The 20,630-nt window shown below is 41.5% G+C and overlaps 2 protein-coding genes across 2 annotated transcripts; both read left to right on the forward strand.

Moving 5' to 3' along the window:
• The first annotated feature begins 397 nt into the window (after positions 1-397).
• On the forward strand, positions 398-4,709 carry gdf10b (growth differentiation factor 10b). Its single transcript, XM_050060207.1, has 3 exons — positions 398-833; positions 2,289-3,187; positions 3,353-4,709. Exons 1-3 carry the CDS (start codon positions 545-547, stop codon positions 3,542-3,544), a joined length of 1,380 nt encoding a protein of 459 aa, XP_049916164.1. The 5' UTR covers positions 398-544; the 3' UTR covers positions 3,545-4,709.
• Positions 4,710-10,614: 5,905 nt separating this feature from the next.
• gdf2 (growth differentiation factor 2) lies at positions 10,615-15,731 on the forward strand. Its single transcript, XM_050059980.1, has 2 exons — positions 10,615-11,111; positions 13,297-15,731. Exons 1-2 carry the CDS (start codon positions 10,760-10,762, stop codon positions 14,208-14,210), a joined length of 1,266 nt encoding a protein of 421 aa, XP_049915937.1. The 5' UTR covers positions 10,615-10,759; the 3' UTR covers positions 14,211-15,731.
• Positions 15,732-20,630: the final 4,899 nt, after the last annotated feature.

Here is a 20,630-nt window from a genome sequence, read left to right on the forward strand (position 1 = left end):
AAGTGACTTTTCAATGCTATGTACACCACAGATAAAACTCCATTCACCTGTTTTGTCCATAGCCTAAATAATGATAATGATAATAAAACAAATATAGCCTATAAAACATAGCCTGCATGTTGTGTGTTTAATCTTAATTATTTTTATGTTAAACTTAATAGCTTTATCCTCTTTATGGCTGGCCTTAAATAGCCGCACTGCCTGTGTGGATGTTGTATAGCTTTAATATTCTCGTGGGAAGCTGCTCTGTACTTTCCTTTGCTGCAAATCAAAACTCGTGAGCACTTCACTACAATGCTGCATGTTTCTTGTTGGCTGTGCTCTCCGACGCGTCACCATCTGTCAACCAGCAGCAGAGGTTCATGCATGCGTCCTCCCCCGCTCTCCTCCCATTGTAGAAACAGCTGTAGACCGTGAACCGTGGAGTGCGGGTCTGACACGGATTACCTGGATACCGGCTTGAAGTCTGGGTGGGCATCAGTGAGCGAGAGACAGAAAGGCAGCGCGCCTGTGACTTTATACTGAATTAAATTATTTCTTTTTAATGGAAACATCTCCTGCAACATCAACCATGGCGAGCCGGCTTCTTCACACTCTGTATTTATTACTGATTCTGGAGTCGAGCTGGAGTAAAATCGTGTTGGAGGATCTTGGTGAAGCCGTGCGTCAAGGTGCCGATGTCTCACCGGCTGTGGAGGAGCGCGTCTTTGCGCACGAAAGCGCAAACCGAGACATGGTCTCCATCAACATGTTCAAAGTGTACGAGAAGTACAGTAAAGAGCCGCAGAGCCAGAGGGACGGAAACACCGTGAGAAGTTTTAAAGCTGTCCCGAGTGAGTGACCACAGCGTTTATTAATGACCTTACAGGAGAGAAATAAAATAATATTCACTGCTGGTGCTTTGCTCGTCAGTAGGGAAATCTAATTCTCATCATGTATATATGATCTCATATACATTTCTCTAAGCTTAATTTAAAGTCCCTTGGGTTTCTTTAGGTCACTGGAATTATTATAAACGAATTAATATTGATTGGCCACTTTGTGAAAAAGTCTAAATGAGTTTTGAAAAAGTAAATTTGTATTTTGAAGGCTGCTTTTGTGTCACTCATGTTATAATAATTCAACTGATACCCAACTACATAATAGGCTTCTAGACAATGGACAAAATGCTTATTTCCTAAAGCACTTTAAAAATAGGAAAAGGAGCATCAGCATAGCCCATTCTTATTTATCTTATAAAAATGAATTTTAAAGATATGTTATAACAGTTTTATGCCACTTATCCTTGAATGAAAGTTAAGGTTCATGTAATCTTTAAGTTTTATTTTACTTTATTTTTTATTTATATTGCGCATTTCATTACAGATGAACCTTTTACAAATTGAAAATACAGAAGAAGGCAGAAAGTTTATGTTAAACTTGTAATCTCCAATCTTGTGCACAAAATAATGGCTTAGAAAACAATTTGATGTTAATAATTTTATCAGTGCAACATCCTAAACAGCCCAAACACAGGTGTTTGGTCAATCTCACAGCAGCTCTCACTCCCCTTTGTGCTTAACATCTTCACCTCCATGCTCCGTCTGCGTTATGATTTAGTGATCTGGGGGACTTTAAGTCTTGAGCACTGTTAGTTCCCCGGTAGCTGCTGCAGCCTAGGTGTTAGACAAGAGCCTATTATCACACCCAGACACCGGCTGCACAGCGAAAAGCCTCAGAGGAGCTCTTTCTGCTATAAGCATTTCCATATGCCTGCGACAGACCTACTGGACCGATCCAATGTTTGTCTTTCAGGCTGCGGTGGAAGTGTGGGAGACGAGGTTGAACTTCAAGAGTATAGCCATCTAGGATGAGGCTTTTGGTGATTCGTGAGGCAGGCACTTAAGCGTGCCTTGCTTAATATTTTCCATGCTGCCGCTTATGTCAGTCAGATGTGTTGAGCAACATTTTGCAGAAGACATATTGGATGTTGTTGTTCATGTCAGTCAAATGAGCCAGGATGAGATGATAGAGGAGGGGAAAAGAGGAGAGGGGGAAAGGTTCAAGGCAGCAACTTGATCTCTTTAGTCGTCTTTATTGTTCATTTCAGAGAGAGATCCTACTTCATGGCTTTAGCATATGTTTGACAAAACATCTGTACGGTTGAACCGGCGAGCACATCACTGTTTATGAGTCCTTTTTAAAGCCAATAGATAAATTAGAAAAAGCATGAAAAGAAGGTCGTTTTCTCAGAAGAACGTGTTTTTCCAGTCAATCTTCTCATTCTTCTTCTGATCTCTTTTCCTCAGGAGTCTTGCACGGGAAAGAGGTGTTCCAGTTCAACTTGTCCTCCATCCAAGACTCAGAGCTCATCCTCCTCGCCTCTTTTCATTTCCTCCACAAGCGGCCCCGCCACCACCAGCGACCGTGGCGTTTCCGAAGGCCTCGCCACTCGTCCGGCGGCCTCCAGCATCCTTATCCTCCCTCCCCACTTCTCCTCTTCCACGGATCATCCTCAAAATCTTTTGCAACACCTCTGGGAAACATAACTCTGGCGCCCTTCAAGAAAGGCTCTTGGCAATCAAGGGATGTTACAGCAGTGCTGAAACACGCCAGGGATGTCAAAGAACTTGTGGTTATGGTGGAGTTTGATATGGGGTTTGGGGCAGCTAGGGGGCAACAAAAAAGCCCTCACGGCCAAGAGCGCCTCTCTCCAGCCAACCTGCCGTATATCTTGGTATACGCTGATGATCGAGCTATAGATGAGCCGAACAGTGTGGCCAATTCACTCCAGCGGTACGGACCCTTCCCTGTAGCAGAAGACACCTCAGCTTCAGCCTCAAGGATTCGGAGGGAGCTTCATCTCCAGATCCAAACCAACGACATTCCAGAAGTCCAATACAACACAATGAAGAATCATGAACTGTGGCAGAACACGTATTTCCCAGCGAAAGCCAAAGCAGCAGTGAAACCGGGAAGGAAGCAAGGTCAGGAGAGCAGCGAGGGCCTGGGTAAGCCTCAGGTGCTGAGCTTCGATGAGAGGACGATGAAAAAGGCCAGGAGGAGACAGTGGAGCGAGCCCAGAGTGTGCTCCAGGCGCTACCTCAGGGTGGACTTTGCTGACATTGGCTGGAGTGAGTGGGTTTTGGCGCCAAAATCATTTGATGCCTACTACTGCGCCGGGGCCTGTGGATTCCCCATCCCAAAAGTGAGCAACAGAAGCCTTTAACTTACAGGGTTCATTATCCTTTCAGATAAAAGAAACACACCAAAAACATGTAAAATGTTTGTATGTAAATTAATTTTTGCCTTTAGAGTTATAAAAGTAAGTTCTTCGAGTATTAATCCCTTTTCCTCCCACTCATTTCCTTAGGTGGTGCGTCCTTCCAATCACGCCACCATCCAGAGCATCGTCAGAGCAGTGGGAATCGTCCCTGGTGTCCCCGAGCCGTGCTGCGTTCCAGAGAAAATGAGTCCCCTCAGCGTTCTTTTCCTCGATACAAGCAGGAATATGGTGCTAAAGGTTTACCCCGGCATGTCTGTGGATACCTGCGCCTGTCGGTAGGGCCGGAGCCACTGGATGTGCGATTAATGAAGATAAAAGATCACAATGGGACGTAGATGTAGACTAAACATTTCCACATCAAAGAGGACAGTCGAGGATAAACTGATAAGACGCACAGAGCACCAGTTCTTGAGTCTCAGTTTGAGAACTCTTTTCTGAATCTTGGACTAGTCTCTGTCATGATCGGACGTTGATTCAACTTTTTACAGCTTATCTAACAGTTAACATAGATTAGTCTCAATTATTTTCTCTCTGAAAGTAGTTTTAAGAAGTGCACTTAATAGAAACCTGTGTATGTAATGTATTAACCAGCTGGACGCTGAAGTTAAGACAAAACTCCTGCAGGTATCTTCATCTCTGTTGATCCTTCTGAAACTTTTTTAGTCCTTTTTCACTTTTATAAAGTGAGCTTGCCTGTTTTATTATTAGAAAAGATAAGACTTGATTTTCTCTGGACTCAGACCTGGACTCAGACCTGGTTTTGGACTTGGTTACAATTTGGAGTCTGCATTTCAGAAGTTTCTGTGTCCTCAGCCACTTGCCCCTCCCTGTCTTTGGGATTCAATGAACTGCAAATTGACTCACAGACTCAGGAGGGTCTGGGAAACACAGCATGGACATTTACACACTTACATCCTATCTGATTAATCAACCCTCATTATGTAAATACAGTAGTTACTAACTAAATGGTACTCATTCTTAAGTGTTGTGTCACACTGAGTGACGCATTATTTCCATGAACACCTCCCATATATAAGCAAGAAGCGGTATTCATGCATGAGAGGCAATATCTTCTTATCTGAACTATATTTCAGTTTGTTTATATCTTGTATATAATGAGTGTATTTTGACACCTATTGAGATTTAATGTACTGCAAGTGTTGAGTAGTTTCTGTGCCATGTTACAGCACAGGGGAAAAGCAGTGCGTTGCTGCCACCTGCTGTGCATTTTGGGTAAGTTAAAGGAACTAAGACAGTACTGTTTGTTAAAGCTATGTACAGTTTGTAATAATGGTAGATTTCCATAGTAATTAGAAAAGAACAAATGTATCTGACCTTATAACTGTATGGTTAAAAGTGTATTTGAATAGTTATGTGAAGTGTGCTTTAACGAATTATAGATATAATGTACGCCTGGAAAGGAAATAAACTGAACTGTACATACAGTCAGACGTGCTTTTCTACTTTATTAGGTTATACAGGAAGTGTATAAAGCATAGGCTTTTTGTGCACTTGACATATATCTTATTATAGGTTACTGTCTGTCGATACTACACCTATACATTAGATCCTGGGTCTTCAACAACGGGTCTGTGACCCCTTGGATGTCCTCAAAGTTACTGCGAAGGGGGCCGCCAAATTACTGTTAAGTAATTTCAGTTTTAATTTAAGTTTTATTTTGTCTTTCAAACATTAAAGTAGGTCTGAAAATATACAGTAACATAAATCCAACATTTTATTAGAAAAGCCAAATTGGCCTATTCATTAAAAAAGATTACAGTACAAAACACTGATGGTAGGCTGTTACCCATGAATCCTTGTGCAATCGTGTGAGCTATCTAACACTAAATCATTGTGCAGCACCCATCCACAACAGCGAGGTGACCTAGTTAGTTAACAGTTATGTACTATTGAACCATATAAGCCAGTCAGCTGAATTATTATTCCAAGTCTAAGGACATTATTGTGAGCCACAATGGATTATTTTGTAACTTTTTGAGCAAGAGACTGAAACATTGCCCACCTCAGAAACAACCATGATGTAATAGCACAATACTGTATGCACAATAAAAAGGGTATGATTATGTCTAAGCTGCCATATATGTTATTGTAGGCCCAGTTTAATATGCAACTAAGTTTTATACAATACATGTAGTAGGGGATCGCTGCTTTATCTTTGTTTCAGCTCAGGGGTCCTTGGCCTAAAAAACACTGAAGACCCCTACGTTAGATAGACAGCATTTCATTAGACTGCATATATTAATATATTTAAAGTTAGGCTGATATCTTGGGTTATTGATGTATTATCTCATTCGATCTTAGAGATAACAGCTATTGGCCATTTAAATGTGAATCATCTCTTCTCTGAACTCAGTTGCTACAAATTAGAGGCCTGGAAAACCTGTTGCAAAATTTGATTACATTCTTCTTCTTTTTTTTAAATCAATTGTCATTTTTGTTTTGCACCTGAAGGCAGAACTGTAATGTCCAGTTTTTTTCTACACGCACTGAATAGATGATGATGGTGAGTCCACATTTTAGCTGCACCAGTTAATATTTGTATATCACAAACGGATCAGATGTGATATGTGAAATGAGTCCCTCAGTGACAAACCCACAGAGAATTATCACTAGACTTCTACAAAGCATTTTAGTGTCTTTAAGCTCATTGTTTTGGTTTTATGGTCTGCAACTTTACAGCAGACAGCCATTTCCAACCAAATATCTCAAAGAAACCAAGAAACTTGCCTAGTGCCAAAAGCAGAGAGACGAGTTATCAACGAACTGGTCACCATGGTGGAGAATTTAGCAGCTAAAGAGCAAGATAACTTTCTCAGGAGATGGTGGAGACCAAAAACAGAACTAAAAGGAAAGTGAATGTGTAAAGGAAAATGCTCCACCAGGTGTGCATTATCAGGAATTAATCACTGATGGGGAGGCGTGAACCATCCAACACGCATGGACTTTTGATTATGGACACCCCAAAGGGCATTATACTTGCCAAGAAAAAAAATATAAGAATATTTTTGGCCTTTTGTAATCAAAATCTGTCTTTCACAAGCCATAACTTGGTTTCTCTTGTACCACCTGAGAGTTTTACTGATACCTGGAACAATCATTGCCATCTCAAAAGGCTCTTATGCAATGGAAACATTGTTAACCACTCCAGTAATTAGGACGAACCTACTACGATACAGCTTAGCAACAGGAGATATTCCTAGTCCTTTAACCTCATAGAACCTTTTGGCTCAGCTATTAGCTAGAAAGATAACGTTATGCTAGCAAAATTCAAAGTCAGAAACACGGCGTACAGTTGACAAACAGTATATAATTTGACAGTATGTTAACAAGGCTAGCTAGCTATTCAGCCATGTTATTTTCCCAAAATCAGCAGTGAGATTTTAACAAAAGAAATGGTACCCCATGTATAATGTCTTGGCCGCAGCCTGAAGTGGTGAGGTGAATAATGATGAGATGTGAGATGGTCGCTGATGTGATACAAAGTATTAGTAAGTTCAGAGGGCCAGTGTACTTCTTGCAGCTTGTGTGTTCGTCTCCACCCTAATAAACTGTAAACGGAAGCTCTGACTGTGTCCCAGTTTCACCAGAACTACTTGGAACTACTGGTGTCCTGTATCAGATTTGAATGGACACCCTGCAGCCAATCAGAATCGGCTATCAGAATCTGAGTATTCCCCCACACCATGGTATAATGGACTTAAATTCATCAGACAGACAGAAACATGACTTTCAGAGAATTCTAATGTTGCTCCATGTGTGCGGGTGGATATGTAAATAGGCAGCTGTTTGACACCAGTTTACCAACTCAACTTTATAAGGTGATAATGTGTCAGCATTGTGTTAACAGTTTGTTCCTCTGCCCCAAAGTAGCCAAAAAGTTAATGCCGCTTTAAAGATCTATTCATAAAATAGGTAATTGGAGAGTTTAAATGTTACATGATGGTCTAAATGTTTCAAAACCTTTTTCATCCTGATAAGTAAGAAATTCTGGAAGAACGCGTTGATACTTTTGAACGACTTGAAAACACTGGGACTCAACATTGGCCAGTGCAAGCCTCAGTATATTAATATCAACCATCAAACAATCACAAGCTATTCACCAAACTAATATAATTTAATGGGTTTTTCCTGCATATTTTTCAACCCAGTAATTTGGCCTAAAGTAATGTGATCTTTCTCAGTCTACTTTCCCTGCTGCGTTTGTTTCCCTCCTGCATGCCGACATTATTTGCTGTATCCATGCCAGTAGATTTTGTCGTTGCCTTTCATCACTGATTGACTCCATAGAGAGGAACTTGAAAGGTCCACAATGAAAGCATTTTTATGAAACCCGGCATGAACCAAGTACTGAGTGACTGCATGGGTGAAAGACAGAAATTCCAAGATAGGCCGGACTCAGGCCAACGTCCTCAGACACATTGGCTTGGTTCGGGCTTAAACCCCCCACAGAAACAAGGGACGGATCCCACCATCGATCATCATGTGTTGCATTTGCTGGTGGTGTGAAATGATCTCTGCTCTCATGCCTATCAGATTTTATAGATTCCCATTATAAAAGCTATATCAGTTTCAACATTTTTCCATGTGTCGTTCCGAACGTCTGTTTGTTCCTTGCTTAGAAGAATCCTGAGGAGCAAAGGAAATGTTTGCAATACAGAAGAGGAAGGTAGAAGTTAATGATTGCCAACATGGATAAACAAAACACTAAAAGAGATACACCTACATAACCTTACACTTGATATGGTACAATCACACCTGCTTTACATAGCATTACAGTTAAGGTACATTTAAGGTGCTGTCATACATGAAGTGGTTGCTACCCCCTCCATTGTTTTCAATGTAATCTTGACGGCAGCCATACTGCTGAGGACAACAACACAGTAAGGACAGGGAGGATAGTGGTCCCTCTTGTGAAACATAGACTGTATAAAATAATGGACGTAGCTACCTTGATATCACCCACTGATTTGTGGACTGCTGTGTTGAAACCTCAAGTTTGGCATTTGCCATCTTAGTTTTTTTGGAGCCAGAAGTGACCATATTTAACCGAGAGGGTAGAGCTGTGGAGGAACGAGGTGTGAGTCTGACTCATAAGCCCCTTTTACACTGCCAGATTTTCCGCGAATGTTGGGCCGTTTTGCCGGCAGACTGCGAGCGTTTAGACACACAGAGTGGGATTGGTGAGTTGATCTGAGGTGCCCAATTTTCCACCTTGTAGGGTAGTCATATTGGCGCAACCCTTTTAGTTTAAACAGACCTAGGTGGCCTTCCGCAACAGGAGGAGCTGTTGATGACGCCGCACGTGCGAACCACTGGCAGTGGATAAACAGGAAAGAGCTGATAGCAGGAATTAGCAAGCAGCTAGTAGCAAGAGGGAAACGCAAACCTGACAGACACTGTAAAGATGAGCAACTGGGGAGACAAGGAATTGCGCGCCATCCTTGTCCTCGCACACAAAGAGACCATTAACCATCAGATGACAGGAACGGTGAAGAACGGGCCGACTTACGAGAGAATTGCCCAAGGACTGACCAGCCGCCGCTCCCCTCCCACGTCACTGTTTACATCACATGCTGAGTTACACGTTTTGTTACTTGCTCAAGCCCACCATTGCCCTGAAAAAGGCACATTCTGTATAAACAAAAGTAGTGTTTTTATACTGCCAATGCTGAATAAAGACTGATTGGGCTTTCCTGCAAATTTGCACAATTCCTATCTAAAAAGGGCTATAGACTGTAGCAAAGCCTTGCAGATAACCTGTTGCATAAGCAGTCCTGCCTTTAAATATGTGTAACTTTAAACCTGATAAAATGTAAATAAGTGAGTTATACAAAAATTCAACCCCCATACAGTTCATCAAAGTTGAAAATAACTATAGAGACCCAAACTGTTTTTTGTACAGGTGGTAAACATGTTTCTTTCTGCTGTAAAGCTGGGCATTTTAACATTCTAATTCTAATCGTGTCATATTGCTTAACCTTTCCACTTTATTATGCTACAATTGGCTCTATTTCGCTATGTAGCTACTAAGTAGATAGAAGCAGCCTGTAGTGCGCAGGCTAGTAGGATCGTTTCTAGCCTGCTCCAGAACAAATACAGAACATTGACGTTGTTTGCTGGCGGCCATAGTGGTAGTTGCTCACTGTCTGAAAGCACCTTAAATGGTCTGTTCACACTACGAAAAACAAAGCTACACCATGGCCAACTACATTGTCGCTGTCATTGACGTAGTTATGTCATCATGGGCTTGTGTGCGTCTGTGAACATATGATTGGTTGATGCCTCACCACGCCATTAGAGGGCTGACAAAAGTTGAGGCCAGCTTAACTTTGATATGTAGCATGTCTTGCCAGTCATGTAGCGTCAAGTGTTGGGTGTCAGTTTGTGGCGTCATGTCAGCGGCTTCCATTGAAAAGAACTTGTAGCCTGTTGCGTTGTCACTGGTAGTCTGAGCACAGCATAAGGTGTGTCTGCATTACAGCAGGAAAACAAGAATCTTTGCATATTCCACTTTGCATGTTCCACCTCCATTTCAGAGACTTTGACCATAACAAACCTGGTAGCTGAATCTGCATGGTGATATTTTGCCAAGCAAATATCTCTTTTGTCTGGTCTGGTAACTATAATATTATTACTTTCAATAATGTTGTTGTAAGCTACTGTCATTACCTGCATCTCTCTCTCTCTCTCTCTCTCTCTCTCTCTNATTGATTGATTGATTGATTGATTGATTGATTGATTGATTGATTGATTGATTGATTGATTGATTGTATGAGGTCAAATTATGATTTTACAGTTGCATTCAAATGTCCATAGTGTGTAAGATTTGCTGCTTTTTGCATTTGTGACAGCTTTATATCACTGATTGACTTACAAGATCATTTCTCTTGCACATTTCAATAACTATCTGTCAAATATGTTACCTTCCTTTTCAGTACCTTTGAAAGGATCAAGGTCATTAAGTTTTAATCACATTTTGGTATCTGGAATGTGCCTGACCTGCAATATGCAGCGGTTAAGCACAACTAATCTGTAAGAAATATGTGGCAATGGTGGCGGTAAAGAATGCAATTTGCTGTTGTGTTTCTTGTAAGCGTTTTGTTTCCACTGGCCTCAACACTTTCACCCTCAAGCTGGGAAAAGACTTTCAATGGAAATGTCTGTCTCTGAGTAACCTCACAGTTTCCTCTGCCTCCCTCATTATCGCTGTCAAGTGTTTACAGTGTCTTCATTAGCAGCCAGCCCTCTAATGATAACAAAGCTTAAAAGAAGGCATCAATGGCAGTGATAAGCTTGGCCAAGCTACTATTTTGGTGACACAAGTCCCCCTGTTTACTCTGGGAGCATGGGAGCGGACGTCAGGACTGTGGTCCTTGCATTGGGGATCTCCATTTTCAAACCTTGCCGTCGCAAAGCTGGGAAGAAGGTAAAGTTTGTGCAAGCTCAGTGGCTTAGAAAGGATCGGATTTCAAAATGTGGAGCTCCAGATCATCCCTGTTCCAGGTGTCTTTGTGTCTGCTGGTTTCTGTTGGCTCCTGCACCTGTAAAGCTCTCAATAATGACATCCAGAGCGAGATCCCTGATGGACTCTACTCTCATCTGTCAGAGGAGGACCTTCTGGAGGAGGAAGACACAGACTCCAGGATGGAGAACCTCCTGGGAACCATGAAGGAGGGCTTTCTGAGAAAACTCAACCTGTCAGACGTTCCTCACGAGAACAGCAAAATCTACCCTCCTCAGTTTATGATGGAGCTCTACAACAAGTATGCCTCGGACAGCTCGGCAAACCCTCAGTCTGATGTCATACGAAGCTTCACTGTCCAAGGTACATGAACAGGGTATAAATCATAGGTTTTTTATAAATTATTATTTTATATTATATAAAGCTCCAAACCAGTGGTTTCCAACCTTTTTGCCTCTGATACCTTTTAAACGAATCCTTTCTACTTGTGACTACTCATTACCATGATAAAAGCTGATCTTTTTCATTACTATTAGAGGCCTCAAATGCAAATTGTAACGCAAAAGTTTGAGGCCAAATTTATAAAACAACAGTATAATTTTTCTGTCGCGGAATTTGGCTTTTTCAAGTTCCTAATTATGTCACAGACCCTCAGATGTATCTTGTGATCCTTATAGGGGCCCCAAACCCTTAGTTGGGAACCACTGCTCTAAAGTAGCCCGTAGCATTTTTATCATTGAATAGTTACAATACAGTAATTTATTTTCCCATGATAGCCTAATTGCTACCTCTAAAGACTGGTATGCTTGTATTTTACCAATAAATGGCCAAGTAGAAACATATTGAAATTTGAATTTTAGACACTTTTTTATAATTAAATATAAACTAAAATGATACTATTGTACATAATTTTCCATTTTTATCAAAAGAGGGTGAAACAGTTTTTGGAAATATTTATAGGCTATACAGTCTAAGCTTCAAACCATTCAGATGATGTTGAGGCAGACTTTGCTTCAAGACACGCTGTCAATGTCAGCGGTGTACTCTCATCTGGAGCACATAATGGCCCTGTAGCTTACAAACGCTGATAAAAGATGTTTTAGCATTGGTTATCAGCCTTTAGCCAATTCAGACTTCTGTCTCTTTACAACATTAAACATTTGGGAGGACCTTTTGCGTGATTAAGTTTGTATTTCCCTCAGAAATTGAAAGCTAGCAGGCAAGGCTAACAAGCTTCCACGCAGAGAGTGAAAGGTAGTTAGCTTAGCTTGCTAGCATCAGCACGGTAACACCTGCTGAGTCATTGACAGCGACAGCACAATCCGTGTAGTGTTCATCCTGCATTATATATATATATATAGAAGGAGGGGGTCTAACTACTGTTAGCTGTGTCTCTTTCATGGGTCCAGTCCAAAGTCCAGCCTGCGAAAACTCACAGGTAGTCCTGTGACTTCAGCATTCTTCATGTTACTCTGTAATCATGACACAAAGTCAACATGATCTCATACCTGTTCATCATATTTTGACACTTGGGCAGAAGCTGCCCGTACGACTATAGTGATTCTGCAGTACATTGTATTGTATTGTACTGCACTGGTGTGTCGTATTGTTGGTATCTTAATGTAAAGGGGTTGGTGGTCATGTGAGTTGACTCTTGTGACTAAGAAAGGGTCAGCAATTAGGTTTAGGCAACACAACTCCTTGGTTAGGGTGAGGAAAAGACACGACTCACGTGACAAAATAACTGCACATTGACTTATAGTTTCACACTCGACACAAACGCCAATCTCCTGGGTTAAAGTCCTTAACCTGACCCATCCACCAAAGCAGACTCAGTATTTATTCTATGTCTGTTGCTCTAATAATGATGCCGATGGGTTTACATTGAAGCTGCTTGAAAGTCCACTGCATCTTATATAGATGCTAAAGGGTGCTCCTCGCGTCACTATAATGACACCGGGGCACCTTTTACCATTTACCCCTTTCACCCACTGCCCCAGGTGGTGTATATTAATGCCCTTGGAGTGAGACCAGGTTGAAGTAACTAACATACAGATCCAGACAAAATTACGTAGTAACATACAGATTGCTCAAATCACAGATGAGGCAAAGCATTGGCTAACTGTTGGAACAACAGTGATGTCAACATTGTCTGTCTAAACCAAAAATTCACACCTGCTGAAGAATATAGGGGCACAATCAGAAGAAAATTAGTTAATTTGATTTATCTATTTTGTAAATTAAAGTTTACTTTAATTCAATTCAATTCAATTCAATTCAGTTCAAAACACTTTATTTGTCCAATTTGTCCTTTGTCCTTTTAATTCCATTTGGCAATTAAAAGGCACACAGAGTAGCACAACACCACATACAGACAATTGACAGGACAACATAGACAATAAAAAGGATGCTACATGATATGCACTAAAGTGCTGGAAGTGCTTAAGTCCATGAAGGATTTAATGTTAGTCAGACAGCTCAAATCTAGCTGCTCTACGATAAACTTAGAGTGTTTATTTGACCTCTGACCTCTTCTTATCTCCAACAGATATCCCTCTCTCTGAGACAAATGGCACAAAGTCAAAGAGCAGGCTGCAGTTTAACATCAGCATCCCCACCCACGAGAAGCTCACTACTGCTGAACTACAGCTCTTCTTCTTCCCAGATCCCAGGTCAACGGTCACCTACCACAGATTCAAGACCACCGTCAAAGTCTATGAAGTGGATTACAACGATTTCACATCCACCACCCAACTGCTGGTTGGAAAAGAGGTGACAAGCTTTGAGAGCATGTGGGAAACATTTGAAGTGACTGCGGCAATTCAGAGCTGGATCAAGTCGGGCCATAGAGCAACTGTTTTTGATGTCGTGGTGGATAGGAAGGACTGTGGGGCCTCTAAAGGTGAAGAAGGAGCAGGCTGTTTGAATATGAGCGTGTCTGTTGGAGATAACACTTCAGCGGCTTTAATCATCTTCTCGGATGACCTGGGTAGCAGGAGGAGGGAGAAAAAGAAGGAACTAAGAGAGATGATCCTCCACGAAGAAGAAACCATCTTACACTCAGGTGCGGACTGGAACAGAGGAGATCAGCTTCCAAACGAGATCCCGGAAGAGCACCTACGGAGAAAGAAAAGAAAGGTAGAGAGAGAATACTGCCAGCGGACCTCTCTCAAAGTCAACTTTAAAGACATTGGCTGGGACAGCTGGATCGTGGCGCCTCCAGAATATGATGCCTTTGAATGTCGAGGACTGTGTTACCACCCGCTGACAGACGAAATGACCCCATCAAAGCATGCCCTTATCCAGACGCTGATCAACATCAGGAACCCCAAGAAGGCCAACATGGCATGTTGCGTCCCCATCAAACTGGACCCCATCACAGTCATGTATCAGGAGAACGGACGCCTCACTATCAGATACCTTTATGAAGAGATGAAGGTGGCAGAGTGTGGCTGCAGGTAGTCAGAGAGAATTGGTTTGCTCTGGTGGTAGGACAGGTGATTATAATAGTGCAAATGCTGCATTTCATTTAAGTCTGTCTGATGTTCATTTCCTGCAATGGTCCAGTAGAAGAGAAGTACCACAGGTCTAACAAAAAGATAAGATTTTATTTATACCAAGGAATTAAATGATTGTGCAACAGTTGCATTACAAAGTAGGAAACAGTGCAAGAAACATGGACGCCTCTATTTTCTTAAGTAGGTTGATAAGATTAAAAGTCCGAAATATTCATCCCTGCAACACAAGTTACATCAGTGATATCAAGACTGAGAGTATACAGCCATACTCTGTGAGGTTGTACTTAGGTTCAGCAGTGCTTTAAGCTGAATGCTAACATGCTCAAAATGACAATACTATCATGCTGATGTTTAGCAGGTTTAATGTTTATCCTATTCAGGATCTTTTTTTAGCATGTTAGCATGCTAACATTTGATAATGGAATGGGGAATGTCATTAGTTTTGCAGTTTATTTTCCAGAAAGTATTAAAAGTTTTGACCTGATGAAATGTCAGAAGATCACCAAAGTCAGTAGGAATTATCCTCTGGGGACAACGAATGTCTCTACAAGACATAAGGCAATCCATTAAGTAGATGAGGTATTTCAATTTGGACCAGTCTGAAATGCAACTAACAGTGAAACCTCCAACAGGTCAATAACACGTTGTTGCTTGTGCTGCTATGAATTGTAACGGAACCTGCAGCCAGATACCATGCCTGTTAGCATTTCACATGTCATCACCATCAAGCACGAACCAAAGGAGACAGATATCTTTATATTGTGTATTTAATACTGGTTATATGTACATAAAAGCTTGCCCGTACACTGTCTTGATCTAATGTGTTATAACAAAAAACAAAATTGTATTATGCAGTAAATAATGTAAAACAGAACAGAAAGTGTGTAAAAAGCAACAGTATTTTGGTGGTTAACAAACATCTTTGCATTGTGATCTCACATATGTGAAATGACTTCTACCTCTTAACACCGCATTACATGGTGGGAGCACGTAATATGTAAAATTACGTGGTGGGAGCACGGCTGAGTGTAGGCACCAAAACTACTTGGTTAGGTTTAGGACAAGATTATGTTATCGGGTAAAATAACTTATGTTATGTACATGGCATAACTACAAAGTTAAAGGAAGTAATCATCGACTTCTTATTTTACATAGGACACAAACAGTGCTCTCCCAGGTGAAAGTCCTGCATTTCTTTGACCCATCCACCTCAGCCTCCTACCTACATGGACTTTCTCACTCATTATACAACCTAAGGGTTTGGATTGTTAACCACCGCCTAATGCGTGACATCATTGAACCAGGGAATTAGTGTATTTACCATGACAAACAATCCTAATTGACTTTGCATTGGCATTTTTTGTAATTTTTACACACTGACACCGATATGTAAGGCGATGTGAAGAGGTCACGGTTATTTGTATTTGTGAGATCGGGTTGCATCTTTTTTCTGTTTTTTTTTTTTTTTTTTTTTTTTTTAAGATTAAAAAAATCTTGCCAAAGCAGATCTGTTAGTAATGTGAGTTTTGTAAAACAAATACAGTAAATAGATTTGCTGGCATTAATAAGGTGGCATTTAATCACAGCTGTTCATCTGTTAATCCTGTGCTAGTTTTAATGTAAATCTGTACATTACTATTGTAACTGTAATTTGTTTATGTTAATATATATTTAGCAGTAGTTGGTAAGTTACTGCCATACAGACAACATTAATGCTGTATTGCTAATGTTGCATCTACCATAAGAGAAACTGTCGAGAAAATTCTGTATTGCAATGCAGGCTGGCTGTAACAAACTGAAGTCATGAATCTGCTAAATGTATAATGAGCTCTGCTGCTTCCTGCATGTCAGAGCTGCTAATCCTAACACAAAATTCAGACTACCAAGCTTTCAGTGGCAAGTTTTTATTGTACTGTTTGTCTTATGATGTCTACATTTTGTTTTTGATGCTGTCCTACCCCGAAATCAATAAAAAACTTAATTGTTCATTTCCTACTTTTTTGACTTCCCATGGTGACCATATACCAAAAGGGCAAACGATTACGTTTGTCTGCAGCTTTAAACTAATAAATATCAGCAGTGCCTTTCACACACTTTTTATTGACACCTTCTATCCTTGATTGGAAAAATAAATGGATTTTAAAAAAAAAATTGCTCAGTTTCTTGTTATAACCTTTTTACGTGATCCTTTTCACTTCATAACAAGATGTTTTTAATGTTATAGATACTGAATCATACTTTTTTTTCTTAGCCTGACAGAATTATATATCAAAATTTATATATCAAACCAATGTATCTTGTTAAAATAACTACTTTTGAGTTACAACAATAAACAAGACAGAAGATGCTGTATCAGCTCCAACAGCAACTGCTGCTCCTATATTTTCTCAACCAAAACTATCATACATGAGTTCCCACATGACAGGACAGTTTTCCAAAGTGTTTTCTCTGCCCTACAACAACTAAGAGGAACACACAATATAGAGCATGAAGAGAGAAACAAAGTTGGATAAACTACATTTTAAAATTATTAAGTAAAATAAAGCAAAACAAATAGTTAACAAAATGGTGAGGAGAGATTCTGGCCCTACGGAGTCTGCTTGCTGAGAGTGACAGTGAGCAAGGGCCTTTTGTAGGTGAAACAGGTGCCACTGATTGTCCCAGGAAGCTCCCAATCAGTTAACTCATCCTATCCAAAGAACACAATTCAGGTACACAGGACACTACATAGGTGATGACAAAATGTACATTTAAATATAGATGTTATTCTCAGTTATTTGAATTAGCATAACATTTCAAACTTGTTGTTTCACCTTAAATAAATGCAGCAGCAGCAGCAGGGATTATTAAGAGGCCGTTTACACATTGCCGGCTATTTTCATAAACGGACATTTCACCGTCTCCGTTTTCAAAAAGATCTTCGTTTACACTTACCCGTGTATATATACACAAGAGCATGCCAAACCTGTAGGTGGCAGTGTAATGAGAAGCTCAAGCCTTCCATGTATCCATTGTCACCATAGCAACATAGGTCGCACTTTTTACACAGGCGCAAGTTCCGGGGCATACTGTGACGTCGACTGCCTATAACTCCGTTCATCTCCGTTTATCTCAGTTTACATGCAAACGCGCAACCGGAGTTTTCCAAAATCTCCACTCTGGCCGGAGTTTTTAGAAAGACTCGTTTTCAGAGAAGAAATCTCCGTTTGCGTGTAAACGAAGGGCACAAACGAAGGAAGATGTCTCCGTTTATCAAAATCACCGTGTACATGTAAACGGCCTCCAAGTCCCCACAGAAAGTGTAGCTGCATCCAACTGCCCGTTAGATGATAATGACAACAGCTGTGCATCATTGTATCCCAGCTTAAGCAGTGACTGGACTCTGGACTCTCAGCTTTGCACATTGTATAAAGTTGAATCCTGTGAATCAACATAGGTTTTACCAGTCGCGCCAGCAGGGGCTTGTATTATTTTCACCTTGTGAGTCTGTATGCGTGTGTCATCATGGCAAAATGTGGTCCTAGACAGGAACTACCACATTTTGAGTATTTTGCCAGGTGTATACATGTCTTTCTGTCTCTTTGAGGACAGATTTTGTCTGTGTGACAGCATCACAACTGTACAAGATCACTGAATGTTACAGGTGTGTAGTTGACATCACAATGAAAGCTGAGTTCAAAAATTGGCATGGTCTAAACAAGGGCACCAGAAGTAGGGGGGTGGGAAAAAGCGAAGCCACTGGCAATCCAACTCTTTTCAGCTTGCTATGGTTACATGATAGCTTCTCATTCGGAATGAAATAAATCTGAATGAAATCATTCGGAATTAAAGTTTTTCCAGGTAGTTTACATGGGAAATATTCATTCTGAATGAGGGTTTACATGGGAGATCAGTTTAATCGCCTTCATTCAGGTCTGCGCAAGGTTTGGGGCAGGGAAGGTTTCTGATTGGATAGGGGGCGGGGCGGATGTTACGTGTTTACGTTTACCAGAAGAAAACACTGTAGTCCTCGCTCCGGATAAAGCCTGATTTATGGTCTTGCGGCGTACCTACGACGTACCTACGTCGTTGCCGTGACGCCATCGTGAACCCTTCGAACTTCTCCGTCACTCCATTTCGTCGCAGTGCAATTCACTGCCAGAGCGGTAGGAGGCTGCGTTCCTTTCCTGAATGGTTATCGTCGTCTCTAGTTGATTTTTTGTTTAGCTTCCGGCTTTTCCGGTCACAGAGAAATGAACGCGGAGCACGGACAGACGGCTCCGTCCGTATCCGTATCCGTATTGAACGTTGAGCATAAATGGGCCTTAATACTGCAACATCTACATCGCAACAGAAGATGTTTAAAGATGGCGGGGATGGCGCAATCTGGAAATACAGAACCGGAAATGCGTTGCTACCAAGCAAACCAATCACAGCCCTCTCAGTCTGCGCTGGGTCTGCGTCGCCTCGACGTGTAGTTACATTTTTGGGGAGATGCACGTCAGGCTACGCCGGGGGCTACGGCGAGCCTTCTGCGTAGCCACGTACCCTATGACGTAGCGACATCGTTGATTTAACGCAGGACCATAAATCAGGCTTAACAAGATGCTTGACGACGCCATTCTTAGTGCCTTTTTCGGGTGTGTTTTGCTTATATTTTTGAAGCAGCAGCATGACAACAACCTTATTTACATGCACACAAAATTATTTTATTCGGAATGACAAACAGAATAAACCACCCCCTTTAATCGGATTTAATTTGCAATCGGAATGACCATTTTTCAATCGGAATGATCGTTTACATGACCACTTTTAATCGAATGGCCTTTCATTTCGATTGAAAGTGGAATTAAACTGTCCATGTAAATGTACTGTGTGTTAGCTTTGTAAATATTTGAAGTCAGTGACACGTCCTTATCAGAGCTCAAACCTCTGTGATGAAACCAGTGAGGGGACAAGTTCATACACGTCCTTTCTGGTAACCCAGAATTACTCTTGTCCCAAAATAGCACCAATAACAAAGCTTCCCATTTTAATGTCCACAAAAATAATTGGCTCAGTTGACTTTTGCTTCTCAAGAGATTCCCCCTGTCATCAACATGTAACAACAGAGCCATATTAAAGGTTCTGACATTCAGAGCATTAATACAGCAGTAAACCAGTAATTAGGCTCGCTCGAGATGAACTGCGCCTCGCCTGGAGAGTAGACGAGAGCAGGCGGCCGCAGCGGGGGGCGGTGACAAAAAGCCGCGGTGAAGTCGAACAGTTTCCAGCAGCCTTCAGTCCATACAGGAAGTCACAGACACACTCACATCCTGTCTGGAATGATGTCAATTCATTAAAAAAGTGATCAGACCCATATATCAGTTTGTTTTCAGTCTCCAGTTGTTTTAATTATGATAGATTAATTTATTAAAATAAACAAATCAGACAAATACAATCTTAATCTCTAACAAAAATGAATAGTTTATCTAAAACGTCATATTGTTGAGTCAACATCTAAACCAATCAGCTGTTAGATCAGGTGAGAGCCAGGCGGTGCAGTCGGTGGAGAGCAACTGCAGCGCCTGGCTCTAAAAACTGCGGCCGCCTTGCTCTCGCGGTTTTATCACCGTCCACTTTTGTAATACGTCAGAGCAAGTCAGGATGAAGTCGGACACAAAACTAACCGGCATGCATTGTGCGCCGATCGCCGGTAATCGAATCTGCGCAGGCCTGGCTCATCTCAAACGAACCTATTGCTAGACACATAGTGCACTTGTTGAGGAGGGTGTGGTTAGCAGTTGGCTGCAGGAGAGAGAGAGGGGTGTGGGGGGGATGGCTCAGGAGAGTAGTGGCAGGTGAGTTGATTGGGACAGCTGCTGCTGGTTAATCTGACTGCTCTTTCTCCCCTTTTTATGCAGTAATGTGCTGGTCCTGGAGCCACGTCTGCTTTACACAGGAAGGAAACCTGTGTATTGGTTCAGTTTAAAACGTAGCCCACTGAAGAGCATGTGCCGCAGGAGCCGGGCAGCTGCGGGCACATATGATTTATTAATTAATTTAATGATTGTTGTTCGGAGCAGACAGCTCCAGACTGTAAACCTATCGGGGGATCTGTGTGTCAATGCTGGGGAACTCACAAACGTAGCAAGACGGCAACAGTAGTGTCCTGAGCAGAGAATGAAGTCTCCTGTGTGTGTGTGTGTGTGTGTGTGTGTGTGCTATAATCCCAAGCTTCTTTGTGGTTTGTATTGCCGTGGATGCGTAGCACCCACCCCCTGGTTAGCACTGTTAGCTTAATCAGCACTGTTGCTGTTGGCCAGAAGTGTTTATGGAGTTAGCACTGTTAGCTGCAGCTAGCCACTGGCCCAGCCTCCTCTATTTTGGAAACGATGTCCAGACA

Source organism: Epinephelus moara, chromosome 13, assembly GCF_006386435.1.
Source record: "Epinephelus moara isolate mb chromosome 13, YSFRI_EMoa_1.0, whole genome shotgun sequence".
In the NCBI taxonomy this organism is placed as follows: Eukaryota; Metazoa; Chordata; class Actinopteri; order Perciformes; family Serranidae; genus Epinephelus; species Epinephelus moara.